The sequence below is a fragment of the Meriones unguiculatus genome, chromosome 14 (genome assembly GCF_030254825.1).
Source record: "Meriones unguiculatus strain TT.TT164.6M chromosome 14, Bangor_MerUng_6.1, whole genome shotgun sequence".
Taxonomy (NCBI): domain Eukaryota; kingdom Metazoa; phylum Chordata; class Mammalia; order Rodentia; family Muridae; genus Meriones; species Meriones unguiculatus.
This window is the reverse complement of record NC_083361.1, coordinates 5,105,110-5,124,690: the sequence shown is the minus strand read 5'-3', so window position 1 is coordinate 5,124,690 and position 19,581 is coordinate 5,105,110. Positions and strand designations below refer to the sequence as shown.

General features: G+C 54.3%; 2 protein-coding genes across 2 annotated transcripts; one reads left to right on the top strand and one right to left on the bottom strand.

Annotated features, from left to right (window-relative positions):
• The first annotated feature begins 332 nt into the window (after positions 1 to 332).
• Positions 333 to 8,886, top strand: Capns1 (calpain small subunit 1). Its single transcript, XM_021640963.2, has 11 exons — positions 333 to 479; positions 1,285 to 1,499; positions 1,959 to 1,992; positions 2,233 to 2,322; positions 2,438 to 2,495; positions 2,590 to 2,654; positions 5,186 to 5,254; positions 5,351 to 5,429; positions 5,519 to 5,635; positions 8,161 to 8,219; positions 8,349 to 8,886. The coding sequence occupies exons 2-11, from the start codon at positions 1,300 to 1,302 to the stop codon at positions 8,373 to 8,375; spliced, it is 798 nt and encodes a 265-aa protein (XP_021496638.1). The 5' UTR covers positions 333 to 479; positions 1,285 to 1,299; the 3' UTR covers positions 8,376 to 8,886.
• A 776-nt stretch (positions 8,887 to 9,662) lies between these two features.
• On the bottom strand, positions 9,663 to 11,195 carry LOC110551767 (cytochrome c oxidase subunit 7A1, mitochondrial). The gene is made up of 4 exons (XM_021642555.2): positions 11,048 to 11,195; positions 10,275 to 10,361; positions 10,104 to 10,188; positions 9,663 to 9,768 (listed from the first exon to the last, which is right to left on the bottom strand). Exons 1-4 carry the CDS (start codon positions 11,060 to 11,062, stop codon positions 9,713 to 9,715), a joined length of 243 nt encoding a protein of 80 aa, XP_021498230.1. The 5' UTR covers positions 11,063 to 11,195; the 3' UTR covers positions 9,663 to 9,712.
• Positions 11,196 to 19,581: the final 8,386 nt, after the last annotated feature.

Sequence of the window (19,581 nt, the reverse complement as noted above, 5' to 3'; positions counted from 1 at the left end):
ACTGAGAGGGTAAACCAAAGGCCCCCGACAGGGCGTCACGGTAGCGTTCACCTGCAATCCTAGCACTCTGAAAGCAGAGGCGGGAGGATTGCTTCGAGTTCGAGGTTAGCCAGGGCCTTAGGATGAGTGAGTGCAGAGTTAGCTTGGGATGTTCAGTAAAACCCACTACAGCCAAGGGTGACCTGGGCCTGGTTCCCCGGACGCTCCAGAACCTGGGCGTTGGACTGCCTTGTCAGTCTGGACAGCGTTGAACTTCTGGCGGCGCGTGCGGCGGAGAGATTAGATAGGGAGAGACGCACACGCCGGCAGCCCGCTAGGCTGGGGCGGGGGAGGAGCTCCCGCGCAGGCGCAGTCGGCAAGGGCGGGTCTAGGACCGCGCAGGAGGCCCAGCCCTGAGTCAGTGGGCCCGCCCTCCTGAACCGGACACAGCCGGAGGCCGGAGAGCGGGCGAGCGCAGCGGAGGACCGCCGGATCCCTAGGTGAGCCGGGCCAGCACCCCCGCACCCCGCGGAGCCGGGATCGGCGGTCTCAGATCGGGGGTGGGGGGGGGGCTTGAACTCGCGGCCTCGGGGGTCCTCGAACCTGCGTTCTGGGATCGGGCCTGTCACCCCCTCCCGGGCACCCCGGCATCAGCCCAGAGCTCCGAGGGGCGCCCCAAAGGAGCCACGACCCGAGGCCCCGGCTCCCGTCCGCGGCAGCGGGAGGAGCCCCGTTATCCGGGACCCCCGGGGCGCACAGCCGCAGCCTCGGGCCGGGAGTCCGCGGACCGGGTGGTGGCACCGTAGCCCTGGGCTCATCCACCCGGAAGGGACTGCCCGAGCTCGGCCCTGGGGCGCCGCCGCTCGGCCCCCCGCTGGGAGAGGCCTCCGCCGCGGATTCACAAGTTGGGGTCCCCTCCGCCGCGCCAGGCTGGGTGACCCGGCTGTAGCCCAGGCTGGCCCCGCACTGCGCCTCCAGTCCCAGCCTCTGCGTTCCTGGGGTGGGCTGCAGCAGGCTGTACCCCCGACTCCCCGCGGCGCCCACGCGTGCGCCCCGGCCTGGGCCAGGGTCCCTTCCGGACCCCCGGAGGTGGCTCTCCCGCCGCGGCTAGCGGGCCGCGGGCGCCTGTCGGGACCCCCAGCCCGACGCTGCGCCCCCTGCCGGAGTCGCGGGGAAAGGCATTTCCCCCCGCCGGGAAGGGCTGGGCTCTGGGCGTGGCGGCCTCCTGACTCCGCCCCTCTCTCCGCCCCTATCCGCCTGACCCCGCCCCTCCCTGCCTGACTCCGCCCCGCCCTCTCTCCGCAGGACCCAGTCGCAGTCATGTTCCTGGTGAACTCGTTCCTGAAGGGCGGCGGCGGCGGGGGAGGCGGGGGCCTGGGGAACGTGCTGGGAGGCCTGATCAGCGGAGCGGCCGGCGGGGGCGGCGGCGGCGGCGGCATGGGCGGCATGGGGCTGGGAGGAGGCGGCGGCGGAGGCGGGACCGCCATGCGCATCCTGGGCGGGGTCATCAGCGCCATCAGGTAAGGCGGGGCCTGGCGGCGCGGAGGCCGCTTGCCGGTGGGGCTGGGGGAGGCGTGAGGGAGGAGGGCTGCGGACCGGGGGGGGGGGGGAGGGAGGATGGGGCGCAGGGAGGCTGGCGCGGACCCCCTGGCGAAGCGGGTTCCTGGAGGGGCGGGCCCCGCTGGAGTCGGGGTGGGATTTCGGGGTACCGATTGGTACCCCGGGGTGGTTCTGACGTCCGTGATTGGCGGATGCCCCTCCGCGACTCCTGCCTGACGGTGGGCTCGTGGGAGGGGTTGGCCTGATGGCGAAGGAGAAGCGGTAGGTCCATGCTGTTGAAAGTTGGGACCGGTCAGGGCCTGGGTAGACGGGAGGAGGGACCACCTAAGGAAGACGAGGGCTGGAGCTTGAGGGGTTGCCGTGACCGGTCTGCTACCCGTTGGAGACTCTAACCCCGCCCCCCCATAATCTCCCCCCAGCGAGGCCGCCGCTCAGTACAACCCGGAGCCCCCGGTAAGCCGCCCTGGGCAGGAGAGACCCTCCCACCCGAGGCCGGGTCACCTTCCCCATTCCTATCGGGACGTCCCCTGCCATTGACAATGTCCTTTCTGAAGGCCCCAAGGCTTAGCCACACTCACTTCAGGCTCCCTGGCCCTCACTGCCCAGCCCGCTCCCACCTTTCCCTGGGACACATGGATGGGAGGAGAGGGACGTGGTTCACGGTATCTGTTCTGAGATCTCCTCTCTCTGCAGCCGCCGCGAGGCCACTACGCCAACGTTGAGGCCAATGAGAGCGAGGAGGTCCAGCAGTTCAGGAGACTTTTTGTCCAGCTGGCCGGCGACGTAAGTATCTCGTGGCCACTGGCCCTGTCTAACTGTGACCACCCCCGGCACTCCCCATCCTCTTCTATGATTACCTGGACCGACTCTATCTCCCTCCCTTAACTTCCGCCCCCAGGACATGGAGGTCAGTGCCACAGAACTCATGAATATCCTCAACAAGGTCGTGACCCGACGTGAGTGGCCAGGGCCTAGGGAGGGTTTACAGGCCGTGTGGGCCGGGATGACTGTGGTCTCTGACCTCTGAACTCCAACCTGTTCTGCCCTCAGACCCGGATCTGAAAACTGATGGTTTTGGCCTTGACACTTGCCGAAGCATGGTGGCTGTGATGGATGTATCCTTTTGGGGTCAGCCTGGAGGAGGTCTGGGGTGAAGAGGGGGTTTCTGAGAGTGTGTCGGGGTCAGCCACGGTGGAGTTTTCACACATGGCAACAAATAGTACCAGCTGCCACAGCTAGGACTTCACCTAGATGAGTGGGCACAACTTCACAGGACATTTTTAGACAGGGACAGTGTAACAGGAAAGGACACAGGCTCAGAGGGGCGTGGGCTTGTCTCTGGCCAAACCACCCAGAATTCACCCGATCTGACTATCTGATCGTGGAAGCTGATGAGGCTTGCGGCTAGTTGGGACTGGGATAGCAGAAGCAGTCGTTTGAGGAAGAAACGGCAGGTTAAGAATTTGGACTTGGGAGTCTTGGGCTTGAGAATCTAAGCTTCTTTCATTTCTGTATTTAATCTTAAACAATATTTATTTGTTAATTTATTCATTGGTTTTCGAGACAGGATTTTCCTGTGTAGCCCTCCCTGGCCGTCCTGCAACTTGCTCTGTAGACCAGGCTGGCCTTGAACTCTGAGATCCCCCTGCCTCTGCCTCCTGAGGGCTGGGATTACAGGACTGCGCCACCACTACCTGGCTAACAATTTTTAATGATATGTTTGTTTTTGTGTGTATGAGTGTTTAGCCTGAATGTGTGTGTGTGTGTGTGTGTGCACCAGCTATGTGTCTGGTGCCAGAGGAGGGTAGGAAAGGGTATCAGACCTCTCAGCTTGGAGTTAAAGACAGTGTGGGCTGCCTGTTGATGCGAGGAACTGAACCCTGGTCCTCTCTGCAAAGGCATCCAGTGCCCTTAAGCACTGTGCCATTTCTCCCGCCCCGAGAACATAAACAAGCCTCCTTACAATATTTACCAAGGGCCACAACTACATGCACACACATTTATATACATCCCAAGAGCGCGTACCCTACGTGTGTGGGGTATGGAGGAATGTATGCAGGGCCACACATGACCGTTTGCACACAGGCCAGTTATTAGCCAGTCATGAGTGCGGGCACACCCAGCACACTCTCCCCACTCAGCCATCTCCTCGGCCCCTATCCCCACCCCGAAGGCTGTGGCTGGCCTGGAACCTGCTATGTCGACCAGGCTAGATGTCAGAGCACACAGATATGCCTGCTTTTGCCTCCTGTGTGCCGGGACTGCAGGCCGGAAGTATCATGCCCAGCCAACCTTGTTTTGATTTTTGAGGTAGGGTCTTTCCGTAAACTCCAGGCTACCATGAGACTCTGCTGTTGGATTTTTTAAAAAAAGATTTATTTATTTTATTTATGAGTGTTCTAATCTGCATTTACATCTGCCAGAAGAGGAAATCAGTTCATGTTACAGATGGTTGTGAACCACCGTGTGGTTGCCAGGAATTGAACTCAGGACCTTCAGGAAGAGCAGATGGTGCTCTTAACCAGTGAGCCAGCCCTTTAGCCCACTGTGAGACTCTTAACACTTCTTCCTTTGCATCCTCAGTGCTGGGATTATAGCATAAGACCCTGTCCAAGAAACAAATAAATTAAAAAATAAAATTTAAATAGGGCCTTATTGCGTAACCCTGGCTGGCCTGGAATTTGCTACATAAACCAGGCTGGTCTTGAACTCACTGGGGATGCTTGCCTTTGCCTCCTGAGTGTTGGGATTAAAGATGTGTGCCACCATAGCCAGCCAAACCTTTTGATAAACAAACAAAACCATGCCCGGGTGACCTGACTATAGTGTTGAATGGGAGCCAGATCAGATTCCCAGGTTTCTTGTCAGGTACCTGGTACATACGTACAACATCTGGGTTGAGTTATCAGTGTGTGTGTGTGTGTGTGTGTGAGAGAGAGAGACTTGGGATTAAACTAGGCCTCCTCTGTGGTAGGCAGGGGCTCTACTTCAAGCTATATCCCTAGTTTGCTGATTTATTTATGTATAGACAGGCTCTTGCTATATAGCCCAGATTGACCCTGAACTGGCTCTAGCCTGCTGCCTCTCAGCTTCCGGAGTACTAGGACTGCAGCATATACAACCACACCCAGTTTAGTGCTGTATTTTTGGAGTCTTGAGCTGGGTCTCAGATTTCAAGGCTGGCCTTGAAATCAGTTTGTAGCCAGAGTTGATCCTGAACTCCTGACCTTCCTTTCTTTGCCTCTCAAGTGCTCACACACACAGTCCTTGGATCCTGAGGGCACTGGATCACCTGGACTGGAATTACAGGTGGTTGTGAATCGCATGATTTGGGTTCTGGCAACCAAACCCAAGTCCTCTGCAAGAACAGTGAGTTCTCATTGCTAAGCCATCTCTCCAGCCGACCAAGTTTGTTTTATTGTTATTTCTAAAAGTTAGCATTATGGTTAATCCCAGCACTCGGGAGGCAAAGGCAGGCAGATCTCTGAGTTCAAGGCCAGCCTAGTCCACAGAGTGAGTTCCAGGACAGCCAGGGCTGCACAGAGAAACCATGGGTCGAAAAAACAAAAAGGGGAAAAAAAGTTAGCATTGCCGCATTAACACACACACACCGCGTTTTGCCGAGTTGTTCTTAACCTCCTGCCAGAGTGACACCACAGGCAAGCTGGGCTTTGAGGAATTCAAGTACCTCTGGAACAACATTAAAAAGTGGCAGGTACGGGGCAGCCTGTGGAACTCCCAGCACCCAATCCCCAGCGGTGGGGACGCTGCTCCTTGACGCCTGGCTGGACCCCGTCTTCTCTGTCCCCAGGCTATATACAAACGCTTTGATCTTGACCAGTCGGGGACCATCAGCAGCCGGGAACTCCCAGGGGCCTTTGAGGCCGCAGGTAGGCCGGCAGGGTTCCAGGGGGCTGTACTGGGGACCAAGGGGCCTGGGCGCGCCAGAGCGCAGACCCTCGGACACGGCTGCTTGCAGGGTTCCGCCTGAATGAGCACCTCTACAGCATGATCATCCGGCGGTACTCCGAAGAAAATGGCAACATGGACTTTGATAACTTCATCAGCTGCTTGGTTAGGCTGGACGCCATGTTCCGTGAGTAACCTCTGCGCCCCTGGCAGGGTGGGGGGTCGCCGAGCTGCACTGGCCAAGGTCTCCCCTTAGCCTGGCCTTCAGGTGAGCAGCGCCGGGCTCACCAGGTAGCAACAGACGGGGCTTGTGGCTGGAATGGGACAGGCCACTGAGAGCCTCCTGGGCTGTGAGGGGGAGCCCAGAGGTGGTTTAGACCAGTGCAGGGATCTGACTCAGCCCAGGGAATCGGGGAGGGCTGCCTGGAGGAAGTCGAACGTGAACTAAGAGACTGAGGATGGAGAGTGAAACTAGAGAGAGCAAGGAAGGGAGCAAAGGGGGGTGGCCCTGCTGTTGCTGTTTTAGGTTTATTTGCTAGTGAAATTTGTCTTTACATGTGGAGGTCAATAGACAACTTGCAGGAGTCTCTCTGTCTCTCTCCTTATCTCTCTCTCTCCTCTCAAGTGCTGGGATTGAAGGCATATGCTGCCATGCCTAGGCTGGCTTTCTGGCCTGTTTGTCTATTTCTGTATATGATCGTTTAGCCTGCCTGATGCCAGGGGTTGTCGGATCCTCCTTGAACTGGAGTTACACAGGTGGTGAGCTGCCACATGCATGCTGGGCATTAAACCGGGTGCTCTCGGCCCCTGAGCCGTCTCTCCAGCCCCGTCTCTCGGCCCCTGAGCCGTCTCTCCAGCCCCGTCTCTCGGCCCCTGAGCCGTCTCTCCAGCCCCGTCTCTCCAGCCCCGTCTCTCCAGCCCCGCCTTGGCTGATTTTTGAGACAGGTTTTCATGTAGTTTGGGTTGATTCCTGACGTGATTTGTAGCAGAGGGCGACCTTGAACTTCTGATCCTGTAGTGAGAGCTTTCATAAAGACAGCTGTAAGAGTCCTAAGGCTCCCTCAGAAGTGGGAACTATTGCCCCCTTGTTTCGGTGGAGGAGCCCAAGGCTCAGGAAGCTGGAAAGGCAGAATTGGACTTTGTGTTTGTCTGAGAACTAAGCAAAGAGAAGAGATGGGAGTGGTGGGCATGGCGGGCTTGCTGTGCAGTGCTGGGGATGGCATTGCAGAGCCAGGGCAGGCCTAGGCAACGGAGGGACAGGGCAGCCCAGGAAAGGCGGGGCATTAAGAGAAACCAGAAGTTAGATGTGGTGGTACACACCGGAGATCCCAGCACTTAAGATTCGGAGGCCGCAGGAGCGCAAATTTGACTGCGCTGCAAATTTGAGGCCAGCCCGGACTTTGTGAGACCTGTCTCAAGCCAAAATTAATTAATTAGTTACTTAATTAGAAGGGCTATTATCTAGCTTAGTCGGTACAGGAAGCCCTGGGTTTGATACCGAGCCCTGAGTCAGCCTGAGCATGATGGCCCACAACTGTAATCAGTACTCAGGACGTAGACACAGGAGGATAAGAAATCCAAGGAGAAGTGTCCCCTGGCCTGTGGGAGAACCAGGGGCATCAAGGACCCTGGATGTGGCCGCCTGAAGGCCGTGGCTCAGCCCTGGTGAGGGAAGGGACAGACTCGGTGTGGGCAGCTCTGCCTTGGTTTGGCTGTGGGTGAGAAGCATCAAGCTGCAGGGCAGGCATGGGGACCCACCAGACTCCAGGGCCAAGAAACAGATTGCCAAGTTCCCTCATTTTAGGGGCCTGTTTGGGTGACAGCTAAAGAGGACGTAGCACAAGTGTTGAGGAGGACGGTCCTGGGTTCCAGCCCAGTTTTCTGTCCTGTCTTGCTGTGTGATCACATCAGTGTATGTGGTTCCTTACTGAGGTGTCAGGGGTTGAACCCTATTCTTCAGGCATGATAGGCAAGCAGTCTATCACTGTGTTCTAATACCCTAGTTCTGTGCTTCATTTAAAAATGCCACATGCTCACCAAATTAAGGTTTTTGTTTTGTTTTTCCAGACAGGGTTTCTCTTTGTAGCCTTATCTGTCCTGGACTTGCTCTGTAGACAAGGCTGGCCTGGAACTCAGAACTCAGAGTTCCACCTGCCCCTGCCTCCAGAGCTCCAGAGTGCTGGGAATGAAGGCCTGCACCACCACTGCCCAGCAAGAATTAGATATTTTACTGATTTAACTTTCTTCTCTTCTTCTTCTCATTATTATTATTATTATTATTATCATAGATAAGAGTTTCATGTATCCTGACTGGCCTTGAACTCCCATATGTAGCTAAGAGTGATAACTGAACTCAAGACCCTCCTTCCACAGCCCGCCGAGCACCGGGATTACAAGCGGGTAGCTAGCACACGTGTTTCTGAAGTTCTTTGCGCAGTGCTTGCTTGGCACAGGAAAAAAAAGAACGGAACGCTAACTGTCATTATCAACGACATCCTCATTATCCTATGGCCAGTCAGGGCTGGCACAAGCCTTTAATCCTACCTAGTGCTGCTCTGGAGGCAGAAGCAGAGAGATCTCCATGAGTTTGAGGCCAGCCAAGAGGGTATTTAGTGAGGCCCCTGTCTAAAAGTAAAACAACACAAAAAGAGAATGGCTGTCATGTACCGTTATCCCGGAAGCATCTAAGCCCGCCCTTCCTTTCTCCTCCAGGTGCTTTCAAATCTCTCGACAAAAACGGCACCGGACAAATCAGGGTGAACATCCAGGAGGTGAGATGGCTTCTCCTGGGGTGCGGGGGGCTCAGCTATGAGTTCCAGTCCCTGCCGTCTGCTTTGGCAGCAGGCCCTGGCTGAGCGCTTCTCTGGTGCCCTCTGCTCACCTGTGCCTTCCTTTTCCAGTGGCTGCAGCTGACTATGTATTCCTGAACGGGAGTCCTGGGTCCTCACGGAGCCCTCCTCGATCCTGTCCGCAGCCACATTTTCATGGTCATGTCCTGCTCCCTCAGGCCCATCTCCCTGTGTGATACCCAGCCTCCCAGTGAGCCGCCAGAGCCTGGCGTGCCCCAGCTTGCCAAACCCTGAGTTGCCCCTGGCTCTAAGACAAGCAAGCGTGCCCTGCTGCAAGTCCCCTCACCCCACCCAGCCCACACCCTGTTACCTCCATCCTGTCTGTGTGCCAAGCCTAGCACTCTGTTGCTTCCATGTCCCAAGGGCCCTGTCTTAGTTCTGGGAGGGTCACTCCGGTCCCTGCACACCCTATTCCACACTCACTCAGTCACCTCCCAGGCAGCCAAGTAAACTCCAGGCCCGGCAGGGCCGCCCAGTGCCTTTGCCCGCTCTGTTCCCGAGCTGTCCGGCCCAGAAGGAAATAAACTCTCCTCGCTGCTTCCTACGGGCCCTGAGTCCAGGGAGGAGGGAGCACGAGGTCCAGGGAGTAGCTTGGCTATCTATTTAATGTGTGTGAGTGTATCATGTGCCTGTACATGTATGAACCATGTATGCGCCATCCTCTGAAACCGGAGTACAGGGTTGTGAGCCAGGGGGTGGCCTGAACCCCGATCCTCTGCAATAGCCGCAAAGCACCGTCACTCCAGCCTCACCGCTGGTTAGGGGAGCTCTCTTGTTTTCTGCTCCGCATCTTTTTTTCCCTCAGACTGGGGTCCGAGTTGAGACTTAGCCTGCCTCTGTTAGGCTTCCCCCGGAGCCCGCGCAGGCTCAGGATGGGGCTCAGAATCCCCAGAGATCCCCTCGCAGCCTCCCAAGCTGTTAGGTCTCTGTGACCGTCTGTCCATGTTTGTAGCTCCCCGAGCCTCAATGTTGTGGGTCCTCCAACTGACTGACTGATCCCGAGGATGGAACCCAGGCTGACACACTCACTCACACACACGCACACACACTCGTTCACTGGTGGATTGTGTGCTCTATTCTAGTCAGCAAGTGGCAGTGCCCAGCATTTCCATTTTGAGGCAGGGTCTGTACGACGCAGCCCTGGCCAGCACCTTTCCTCCCCTCGGCCTCTGCAAGCGGAGGGGATTCCGTTGCAGAGGACAATACCCCTGATCCACTGAGCACTGCCACTGCCGGTCCTCCGCCCAGCCCCATGGACCCCCCCCCCCAAGCAGGTTGTCCTAGGTCCAGCACGAGGGACCCAGAGCCGGGGTACAGACCCTGGGCTGCGGGAAGGTGAGCAGGGGCAGACAGGCCAGAGCTGGGTTCTCGGGAGATTAGCACATTTATTGGTGTTCGTCCTGGTGGCTCGGGTGTCACTTCTTGTGGGGGAAGGCGGCCCAGCCCAGGCAGTATAGGCAGTAGGCAGTGCCTAGGAAGGGAGAGTTGGTGGATATAAAACCACGAGACCCTAGTTCCCTCTCAACCTGTGGCAGGGACTCCAGCAGCCCCTCCTCAGGTTTCCCCAGTCAGCTCCAGTTCAGCCGACAGCTTCCCCCGAAGCCTGAGTCCTCACGGGGAGTCCCCGCCCCCGCCCGTTTTGATTGGACCAGGCCAGGAGCTTATATTCGGGCTGGGGTGGGCAGACCCATCGCTAGCCCAGCTTCCTCAGCCCAGCTCGGTTCCCATCCCTCCTGAAGCACCGACAGACCGACCCACCCCCTGGCTGGTCCACATCCGGGGTGACCCAAAGGGCCCGGCACTCACCGCCCAGGGTCAGAGCCATCGTCACTCGGTACAGGACGCTGTCCGTTGCCCCGCCCTTCAAGTGTACCGGGAGGTCATTGTCGGCCTGAGGGGTGAGGATGAGAACGGGGTTGCTGGCTCCCGGGCAGGCCTGTCCAGCTACACACTGGGCCCAGAGTCGGTCCCGCCTACCTGGAAGAGTTTCTGCTTCTCCGGCACACGGTTCTCTAAGTGGCGCCTGGTGGATGAGCTGAAAGAACGGACCAGAGTCCGGGAGACCTAGAGGGGCAGGGGGTGGGTGAGCTGGCGGCCCCCGCTCTTCGAGAGGGGGACTGTGTCTGGTGAACACCGTAAGGGCAGGGTATTAGTCACCAGCGAGATGGGAAGGGATTCGGGTCAAGAAGACGCTGGTGGAGGCCTAGGATCCCAGCCTTCAAGCGGGAAGATCAGGAGTTCGGGGCCAGCCCGGGACACTCAGTGAGCGCTTAAACCCCGAGGGAAGGTATCACAAGTATGTTATCACCCGTGGGGGGTGCGGGCAGGAGAAGGGGACGCACCCGCTTCACAGCCTGGGCCACGTGAGACCCCGTGTCAAAGCAAAAAAGAAAGGGGGAGGGAGGAGTGGGGGTGGGGAAACGGTGCCTCGAGGGCACAGCGTGGAGGTCCCCAGGGACTCCTGCGTTGAGGATGTGAAGTAGGTGCTTGGGGGATTGAGGAGAGGGCTGGATCAATTAATAAGAGAAAAAAAAAATCAGGGTCCAGGCTCGCAAGGTCCATGAGTTGCCAAGACTCCCTAAGTTGGTATCAGGGCCCCCAGGGGTGTTAAGGGGGGCTCGGGTAAAGGGAGGCCGTGCTGCTGTCCCGGCAGCGGGGTCGGTCAGGGAAGGAGCCCCGGGCACGGTTAAGGTAGGCCTCCGGGTTGTGGGGTTCCCTTCCACCCCGGCACGGCCCGTGGGGGGCCTCACCCGCAAGGCGCTCATCCTGCGTCCCCGGCCGCTCCGGTCACCTCCCCTCTCTGCCCAAGGACGCGCGGCACCGTACGCCAGGGAACCCCAGGCCCCGCCCCCTGCGCGGGGCTGGACGGCTGGGGCGTGGCCGGGCCCGGCTGGTCCAATGGGCTCGGGGCGAAGGGGTGAGCCCCGCCCCGCGCTGCGCCTTTCCGCCTTGGGAGTCCCAGCAGATCCCCATGACTGCTAAGTACCCCGCTGGTACCTGGGGGCCGACAGGGCAGAGGCGAGCTCAGGCTCTGTATAGAAAGCGTGTTTGCGCCTCGCGCCTCAGTTTCCATATTTGTTTCCTGAAGGCCAAGTCCGGATCTTCCCTGGTGTCCTTGAGGAAACGAGGAGGCATCCTGACGAGAGTATTTGCCAAGCCAGAATTGATATAAAAACAACAAGAAGCCTGGCGTGGTGACTCAGGCTTCCAGTTCCAGCGCTCCGGAGGCAGAGGCAGGTGGATCTCTCCAAATCCGAGGCACGCTGGTCTACACGGTGAGTTCCAGCCCTGCCAGGGCTACCTGGAGAGACCCTGTCGAGAGAGAGAGAGAGAGAGAGAGAGAGAGAGAGAGAGAGAGAGAGAGAGAGAGAGAGAGAAGGAAGGCTAGGGAGCTACTAAAGAGAAAGACACTTGGTGGGTGGGGTAATTTGTGCAGAATCAAACCCAGCGCCTCGCTCATACTGGGCCAGCGCTGTGCCCCAGCCACACCTGTAGCCCTCGGAAACCAAAACCTCTGGCTAGAGAATGAAATGTTTTTGCTCGTAGTTCACTTCCTCTGTGCAGTCACACAGGCCATACGAATATCACACATGTGTACCCGCAACACAGATGTGCACCCGTGTGTCCACCCTGCCCAGCCACCAATCCAACCCCTATTATTTGTAGATGTATTTCAAAGTAAATCACAGGTCGGCATTCTTCCCTTCAGACATTCCCCGCGTGCGGTTACCCAGGCTGCCTGGTCTTTGCTTTATACCAAGTGGTGTGGGATTGCAGTTTTAGTCGCTGGCTAGCTAGAACTGGGGAGCCCTGGCCTTACGGGGAGAGCCCCACTCAGTAAACGCTAGAACTGGGGAGCCCTGGCCTTACAGGGAGAGCCCCACTCAGTAAAGAGTAACCAAGGAGAACACCGGCGTCACCTCCGCACGCATACGTATTCACCCGCACAAACATTCCCAAAGCCAGGCATGGCAGCTCATGCCTGTAACCCCAGGATTTAGGAGGTAGAGGCAGGAAAAATTAGGAGTTCAAGGCTAACCTCGGCTACATGTGGCGTGCAAGGCCATTACGTGAGTCCTTGTATTAGAAAGTATTAGAAAGCAAGCAAGCAAACAAGAGCAAAGGTCACCGCCTGTGGTCACTACAGGGATAGGCTCTGGCCTTAGGCAGCGTCCCAGGCCACGTAACCTGTTTGGTAGCACTCTGCTGCCATCTTGTGGCTGAAACATCCACCTTCCCCTCTAACCTGACCTTTTCTTCCTTTCTGATAATTCAGCATTTACTTTTTTTAACCCCACTCTACCCCAACACGTTGTCCCCCAGACAGGGGCTTGCCACACAGTTCAGGCCTGTCTGGAACTTCCAACCATCACATTTTCAGCCTGCTGACTACTGCAACTACAGTCGTGCCAGGCTTACAGTTGCCATTTAAAAATCAACGTTAGCCTGGGTCTCTGTGTTATCTCTGAGGCCAGCCTGGTCAACAGAGTGAGCTCCAGGGCAGTCAGGGCCACACACAGAGAAACTCTGTCTGAAAAATCAAAACCAGCCAACCAAAGAGACCAATAAAACAAACAAAAAAAAAAAACCAACCAGCAAACCCACCCCCAAAGACAAACAACCCCACCAAAAAAACCCAAAAGCTCAAATGAATGTTAGAAAGCAGGTGCACCCAAAGTGCTTTAAGCTATGCCACAAGTAAGTGCACACCTGTAGACCTTGTTGGAGGCTGAGGCTGGAGGACCTTAAATTCCAGGACAGCCAAGACTGTCTTGTGAGTCCCTGCTGTAGAACAAAACCCACTGGTATTTCTGTTCGAATGAAGGTACCAGTTGGGTAACAGAAAACACATCCTTGGTCCTACCTCCTAGTATACAGCTCCTAAAAGTCTTTGAAACACTAGCATGATTGACAGTGTCGCTTATGTGCTAATGAGATGTCTGGCAGGCCCCAAACAGGCTGAGGATGGTCACCAAAAAGACCAAGACACAAAGAAAGGGTTTGCCATCCAGCCCTCCCAGTGCCCTTGGGCTTTTAGGAAAGTGGAGGGGGGTCCTGCTTGGAGATGATGGAGTCACTTGTGTCAATAGTTAAACAGTATGTAAGTAAACAACCCTTCGAAGGCTCCAGGATTCTGACTTTATTAAAGGCTTAGGGAGATGACAGACAGCTGGGCATGGTGGCCCATGCCTTTAGTCCCCGAACTCTGGAGGCAGAGGCAGGAGGATCTCTGAGCTTGAGGCCAGCCTGGTCTATAAAGCAAGTTCTTGGACAGCCAGGGCTACACAGAGAAAGCCTGTCTTAAAAAAAAACAACAACAAAAGGAAGATGGCAGACCCTGAAAGGACAGAGGCTCTGGTCTGTGTATCCCTTACCCTTCTTCTCTTTTGGGGTCCCTAAATTTTAGGCCTTATAAATGTGTTTAAAATTGTGGCAAACACCTGTCATCTCAGCACTTGAGAGGTGGGGTCAGAAGTTCAACTAGGAGTTCAACTTTATCCCTGACTATAGAGCCATTTTGAGGCCAGCCTGGGCTTCGTGAGAACCTGTCTTCTTCCATTTTCCAAGGCCCAAAGTAAGCATAAAGGGCCTTCCAAGTTCACTATGGATTTTAAGTTAATATTTAATTAAAAATTTAAATAAAAAACTAAAAAAAAAAAAAAAAGTCTATGTAATTTATGCGCACCAAGTACTTGTGCTTGCAGAGGCCAGAAGGGGGCGTTGGATCTTCTAACAGGATTTCTCTGTGTAGCCCTGGCTGTCCTGGACTCACTTTGTAGATCAGGCTGGCCTTTGCCTCCCTGAGTGCTGGATTATAGGAGGGCCGCCACTACACCCGGCTGCAACAAGCGCCCACCCCTCCAGTTCCTCCTCCCTTGTAGAGTCAGGGTCACACTTCGCAGCCGTGACTAGCCTGGACCCATTGCTTCTGCCTTCAGAGTGCTAGGATTGAAGGTGTGTGCCTCGTCATCCCAGTGAGTGTCTAAAGCTTAACTGCCAACTGCAGAAAACATCAGGGGTCTAGATACATGTTAACTTCCAACAGGGAAGTCTTCTACAGCGTGACAGTTCCTAACAAAACAAAACAAAAAACCCTAAGAAGCTTTGTGGCTGTAAACGTGTTTTGTTTTGGTCCCAGGTGTGGGATGTGGGACTGATTCAGACTGTCCACAGCAGCAGGCTATTTGCCTCATGCGGGCTCTGAAAAGGACTCTTTGCAGCTGCAGATGGTTTAACTGAGGACTCTGGAGAGGGAATAAATGCCAGGACCCAGAGTGTTGAGCGGGCTCTGAGGAAGAAGGCGGCTGCTGGTGCTTCCCCGGCACACCTCAGCCCAGCTGCTCCTGGTTGCTGTGGATGCAGCTGGATAAGAAACTGGAGCTATCCTGCAGTGAAGATTGGACTGGTTAGCCTGAAAACCCTAACCAGCAGGAAGCAGCCTAAGAGAACTCTGCCCTTCTCCCCACCAACATTTTCCCCTCCTACTTGGAATTGGGATGTTGGAAGGGATTGGGGTGCAGAAGGGAAGAAGAGGCATAAGAAACCCAAAATTAAATAGTCTAAAAAGTACACCAACAAAGAAACGAGTTGGGCATAGTGGTGCAAGCCTGTATCTCAGAATTTGGGAGGCTCGGGAGATCAAAGCCATCTTCAGCCATACAATAATGCTGAGAGCAGCCGAGTTTACATTAAATTCTGTCTTGAAAACAAAATAAAAACAAGTAGGCAACAAGGAGGGACAAAACTGCTTAGTACCTTCAGTGACATTCGGTAACCAGCGGAGGAAGAACCTCAAGGGCAATGCCACACCCACCCAAAGGACCTCCATTCCTCAGCACACCAAACCAGTCACTTTTAATCAGATCACTGTCTGCTTGGGATCCTCAGGAGTTGAACATATTTTGATAGGTAACAAAAGCCTTTTCTACGTTCATCTGAAGTTATTTTTAGCACAGGTTTGCTGACGCCTAGTAATGAAGCCAAAGGAATCCCGCACTCATTGGACCTTTCTGCTGGTATCCCGTTTTCTGATATCCCGTAACAGCAGAGACGAATGAAGTTTCCCAGCATTAGTTACATTGGGGCGACGTAACTCTGGCCAGATGCGACCTCCGCGTAAAGGCCTGTCTACTGATGTTGAGGACTCTAGTCGGTGTGGAGGTGGCAGTGGTCAATGAGCTGTGAGCCGTGGATGAAGGCCTGCCCACATTCTTTACGTTCGTACGGCTCAATACCAGGGTGAATTCTCTGATGTTCAGTAAGTTGGGAGCTTCAACTATAGGCCGTTCCACACTGCCTACATCTGTAGGGTTTCTCATAGGTTTGAATGCTCTGATGGTGAGTCCGTTGGGGAGCACGAATAAAGGCCTTCCCACCCTCCTTACAGCCATAAGGCCTGCCACCTGTGCGGATTCTCTGACGTTGAGTGAGGTATGAACTGCGACTAAAGGCCTTCTCACGCGCCTCGATGGCTTCTCACCAGCGTGGGCTCTCCCATGCTGCCCCAGGTGTGAGGCGCGAGGGGGAGGGGGACTTCCCACGCTCCTCAAGGGCTTCTCACCAGCGTGAGTTTTCTGGTGCGGTACGAGGTGTGAGCCACGGCGATGGCTACATTCAGTCAGTGTGTCAACAGTCGTGTTGCTCTGACGTAGCAGGGTGACAGACGGGTGACACGGAAGTAGGCATGCCTTCCCTGGTGATTCCCACATGCTGGAAACGACCCTCCCGGCTCGCTCGCTGTCTCTCAAGCCGCTCTCTGCGTTCCCAGCTATCCTCACAGTCCTGGTGCGGAAGGCGTTTCACCACTCCCATCTGAGCGACTCTGTTTCAAAAAGGCCTTTCTGTGGAACTCTGTCGCACTTTGACTCCAAGTCTGAAAAACCAGGGGAAAACAAGTACACGTTGTTCTTACCATGAGAGATAAAAACACCAGAGAAAATATGGAGATAAAATGAAAATTTTCATCATAAAAAACATGATGGCTTAATATGTCTCAAATACTGAGCAGCTGCTAGAAAGCACAAATATGGCAAACGTGTCTGTGAGGCCAGATTGGGCAATAGAGGAGCTGAGCCTGAGCTTTTGCTACTTTGCGGGTCTTTTTTCCACCCTTTATCCTCCCCGATTTCACCTCCATCACAAGATAGGAGAGAAAGGAGAGAGAAAGAGATCTGAATCTAATTTCTTTTTCTTGTTTCTTGTTTGAGCAAGACTACTAACAAAAGGCAACCAACCCCCTGAAGGACCACCAACCACCGACCCCGCCTCTCTGAGCCCTAGCATTTATACTCTTGAAAGTCCCCAGAATTCCTGTGTCACCAATCTCAGAAACTATCTGCAGCTGGCAGAGTTACTCTCCTGCAGAGCACCAAGCAAACCAGTCAGCTGTTGTCCCATAGCCCCACACCTGGGACTAAAACCAAAACATATAATATTTCTGTGTGTGTGTTTTTCTAGATTTATTTATTTATTTATTTATTTATTTATTTATTATGTATAAAGTGTTCTGTCTGCATGTATACCCACACACCAGAAGAGGGCACCAGATCTCTCATTATAGATGGTTATGAGCCACCATGTGGTTGCTGGGACTTGAACTCAGGACCTCTGGAAGAACAGCCAGTGCTCTTAACCTCTGAGCCATCTCTCCAGCCCTATTTCTGTGTTTTGTTTTGTTTTGTTTTAAAGAAACCAACTTCACTACATGAGGGCTTCTGGACAGTCATTCAGGTCACAGCTATCAACTGTATAGCTATCAACATTGCACTGTTAACCCTATGACCTCTCCACCCAGACCAGGTCTTACCCACCTGGATGCCAAGGTCTTGTCATATAATTTGTAACCATCCATGATTCTTTTCCTTGCTCCAATAAGAAGATGACATCCGGCTTAGAAATGACAAGTCCCGTTTATGGGAAAAGAAATGAGACATGATAAGACTTTAAACTTCACATTCTGGTGGCTGGAGAGACGCCTTGGCACTTCAGATCACTGGCTGCTCTTCCAGAAAATCTGGGTTCGAGTCCCAGAACCCACACACAGCTCAAAATTGTAACTCCAGTTTCGGGGGGATCAAACACCCTCATACAGACATACACACAGCCAAAACACTAATGTCACACGTCAACCTCATCCGGCAGAGTTCCACACAAACAGAACAAAGAAACAAAACCACCCCCCCCAAAAAAAAAGAAAGAAAGAAAAAGGAGATCCTATTGTAACATTTTCATTTCTAAAAAATTTAACACACATAGGGATGCAAAGAGCCTTTCAAGATCTCTTCAGAACACCCAGCTTGCACTCTCGGGATAAATAATGGAAGTTTTTTTTGGGGGTGAGGTAATTCTGTTATAAGCATGCTCACAGAAGCAAGAGTTTTGGGGAGCTGGACAGTGGTGGTGCACACCTTTGATCCCAGCATTCCAGAGGCAGAGGAAAGCAGTCTCTGTAAGTTTGAGGTCAGCCTTATCTACAGAGCTAGTTCAGGATAGCCAGGCTACACAGAGAAACCCTGTTTCAAAAACCCCCAAAACAAAACCAAAACAAAAAACCTGATGCACTTTGAACTGCCTTTTGAATGTTCAATAGCCAACCACTGAGCTATAGACTCAGCTCATCATCACTGTTTTAGAAAAGGGATAGAAGAAAAGAATCACGGGTGACCAGGGCAGTTATGAATAGCTGTCTCTCTAGGCTACTGTACAGGGGACAGAAGTCAGAGCAGGCTAGTGTTCGGTCTAAGCTCAGTGTCACCTTGTAAAGCTGAGGTCACTACTGTCCAGGGCCAGAATCTGCTCAAACTTCACAGGCTCTTCACAGTAGAGCCACATCATTGACACACTTGGCTACTGCAAGACATTAATGTGACATATCACATTAACTGCACACCAACACTTTCCCCTTTTTAGGGGTGTATATATATTTTAAAGATTTATTTATTTTGTCTACAACGTTCTGCCTGCATGTACGACTAGCATACCAGAAGAGGGCACCAGATCTCATGATAGATGGTTGTGAGCCACCATGTGGTTGCTGGGAATTGAACTCAGGACCTAGGGAAGAGCAGACAGTGTTCTTAACGTCTGAGCCATCTCTCCAACCCCGAAAAACATGTATTTATCTTTGTGTGTGTGCACATATTCAGGCACGTGAAGACTTGAACGCTGGTGCTAGCTCTTGACTTTGTGGTCGAATCACTGCTACATACACCAGGCTAGTTTACCTGAGAGCTTTTGGAGACTGTCTCGGGATCCTGTAGGAGCTGGGATCACAGAACCACAAACATACCACGACAACTGACTTTGGAGATCCAAGCTCAGAGCCTCATGCTTGTGCCACAAAAACTTTACACACTTAGGCATCTCTCCAGCAACCAGCCACCTTTCTTTCTTTTTTTTTTTAGACACCGTTTTGCAGCGTAGCTCAGGCTGGCCTTGATTTTGAGATCCTCCTGCCTCAGGGGACTAAATGGTGGATTACAGGGCTGTATACACTGGCGTTTAGCTTCATTCAGCCACTCCTGAGACACACAAGGACACAGGCAACAATCAGCTATCCTGTCACTTCCCGTGTCCATTACTAACACCCCTACAGGACCCCCTGCACAGTCACACTCACACACGGAGAAAGCTCAGTCCTCTGCATCATCCAACCATAACTGTTCATTCCCTCATGAGCAAAGATGGTCCACACCCGCGCGCACACAGCGTCACACACTGTCACAAAGCACTTTCCCGCCCCTCCCCTTCCCTCCCAGGAACACAGCAAGGATACCCACGCCGCGCCGATGCAGAGTCACGGACACAGAACACCGCACACAGCCCTACGCAAGGTCACCGAACCCAGAGACACCAACCGAACTATAGTCACACCCCCAGGGATAAAGGCTACCGGACACGTAACCCACTACAGGACCGCCCGAAAGAAATCGCTTGCACAATCACAGCATCCCGGAACCACAACACACATCACATTACACCTGCACAGCAACCACCAGATACACACGTTGGAAACGGGTGATCACAACGGCACAGTTTACAAGCACTCAACCAGTCCCACAGCCGCAATAAAAACCATATTTAGAATCCCGCAGCCCCGTCCTGCTCGCTCCTACAAGCACAGCTCCAAGGCAAGGGACACGCCCAGTCCTCGCCCAGAACTCCCAGACCCCTCCCCTTCGGCCTCCGCAGAACGCGCGCGCATCCCACTCTGCAAAGGCTAAAGATTTCACCAAGTTGGGATGCAATGTCAGCTCGCTATGGACTCTGGGAAGCGTAGTTCAGA

Excerpts from the sequence above, each read along its gene's own strand:
- Capns1 (XM_021640963.2), top strand. The coding sequence starts at position 1,300 with ATGTTCCTGGTGAACTCGTTCCTGAAGGGCGGCGGCGGCGGGGGAGGC. Across the intron at positions 5,255-5,350 it reads ACAACATTAAAAAGTGGCAG|GCTATATACAAACGCTTTGA; the intron begins GTACGGGGCAGC and ends CTCTGTCCCCAG. Across the intron at positions 8,220-8,348 it reads TCAGGGTGAACATCCAGGAG|TGGCTGCAGCTGACTATGTA; the intron begins GTGAGATGGCTT and ends TTCCTTTTCCAG.
- LOC110551767 (XM_021642555.2), bottom strand. Across the intron at positions 10,189-10,274 it reads AGAAGCAGAAACTCTTCCAG|GCCGACAATGACCTCCCGGT; the intron begins GTAGGCGGGACC and ends CTCACCCCTCAG. Across the intron at positions 9,769-10,103 it reads GATGGCTCTGACCCTGGGCG|GCACTGCCTACTGCCTATAC; the intron begins GTGAGTGCCGGG and ends CTCCCTTCCTAG.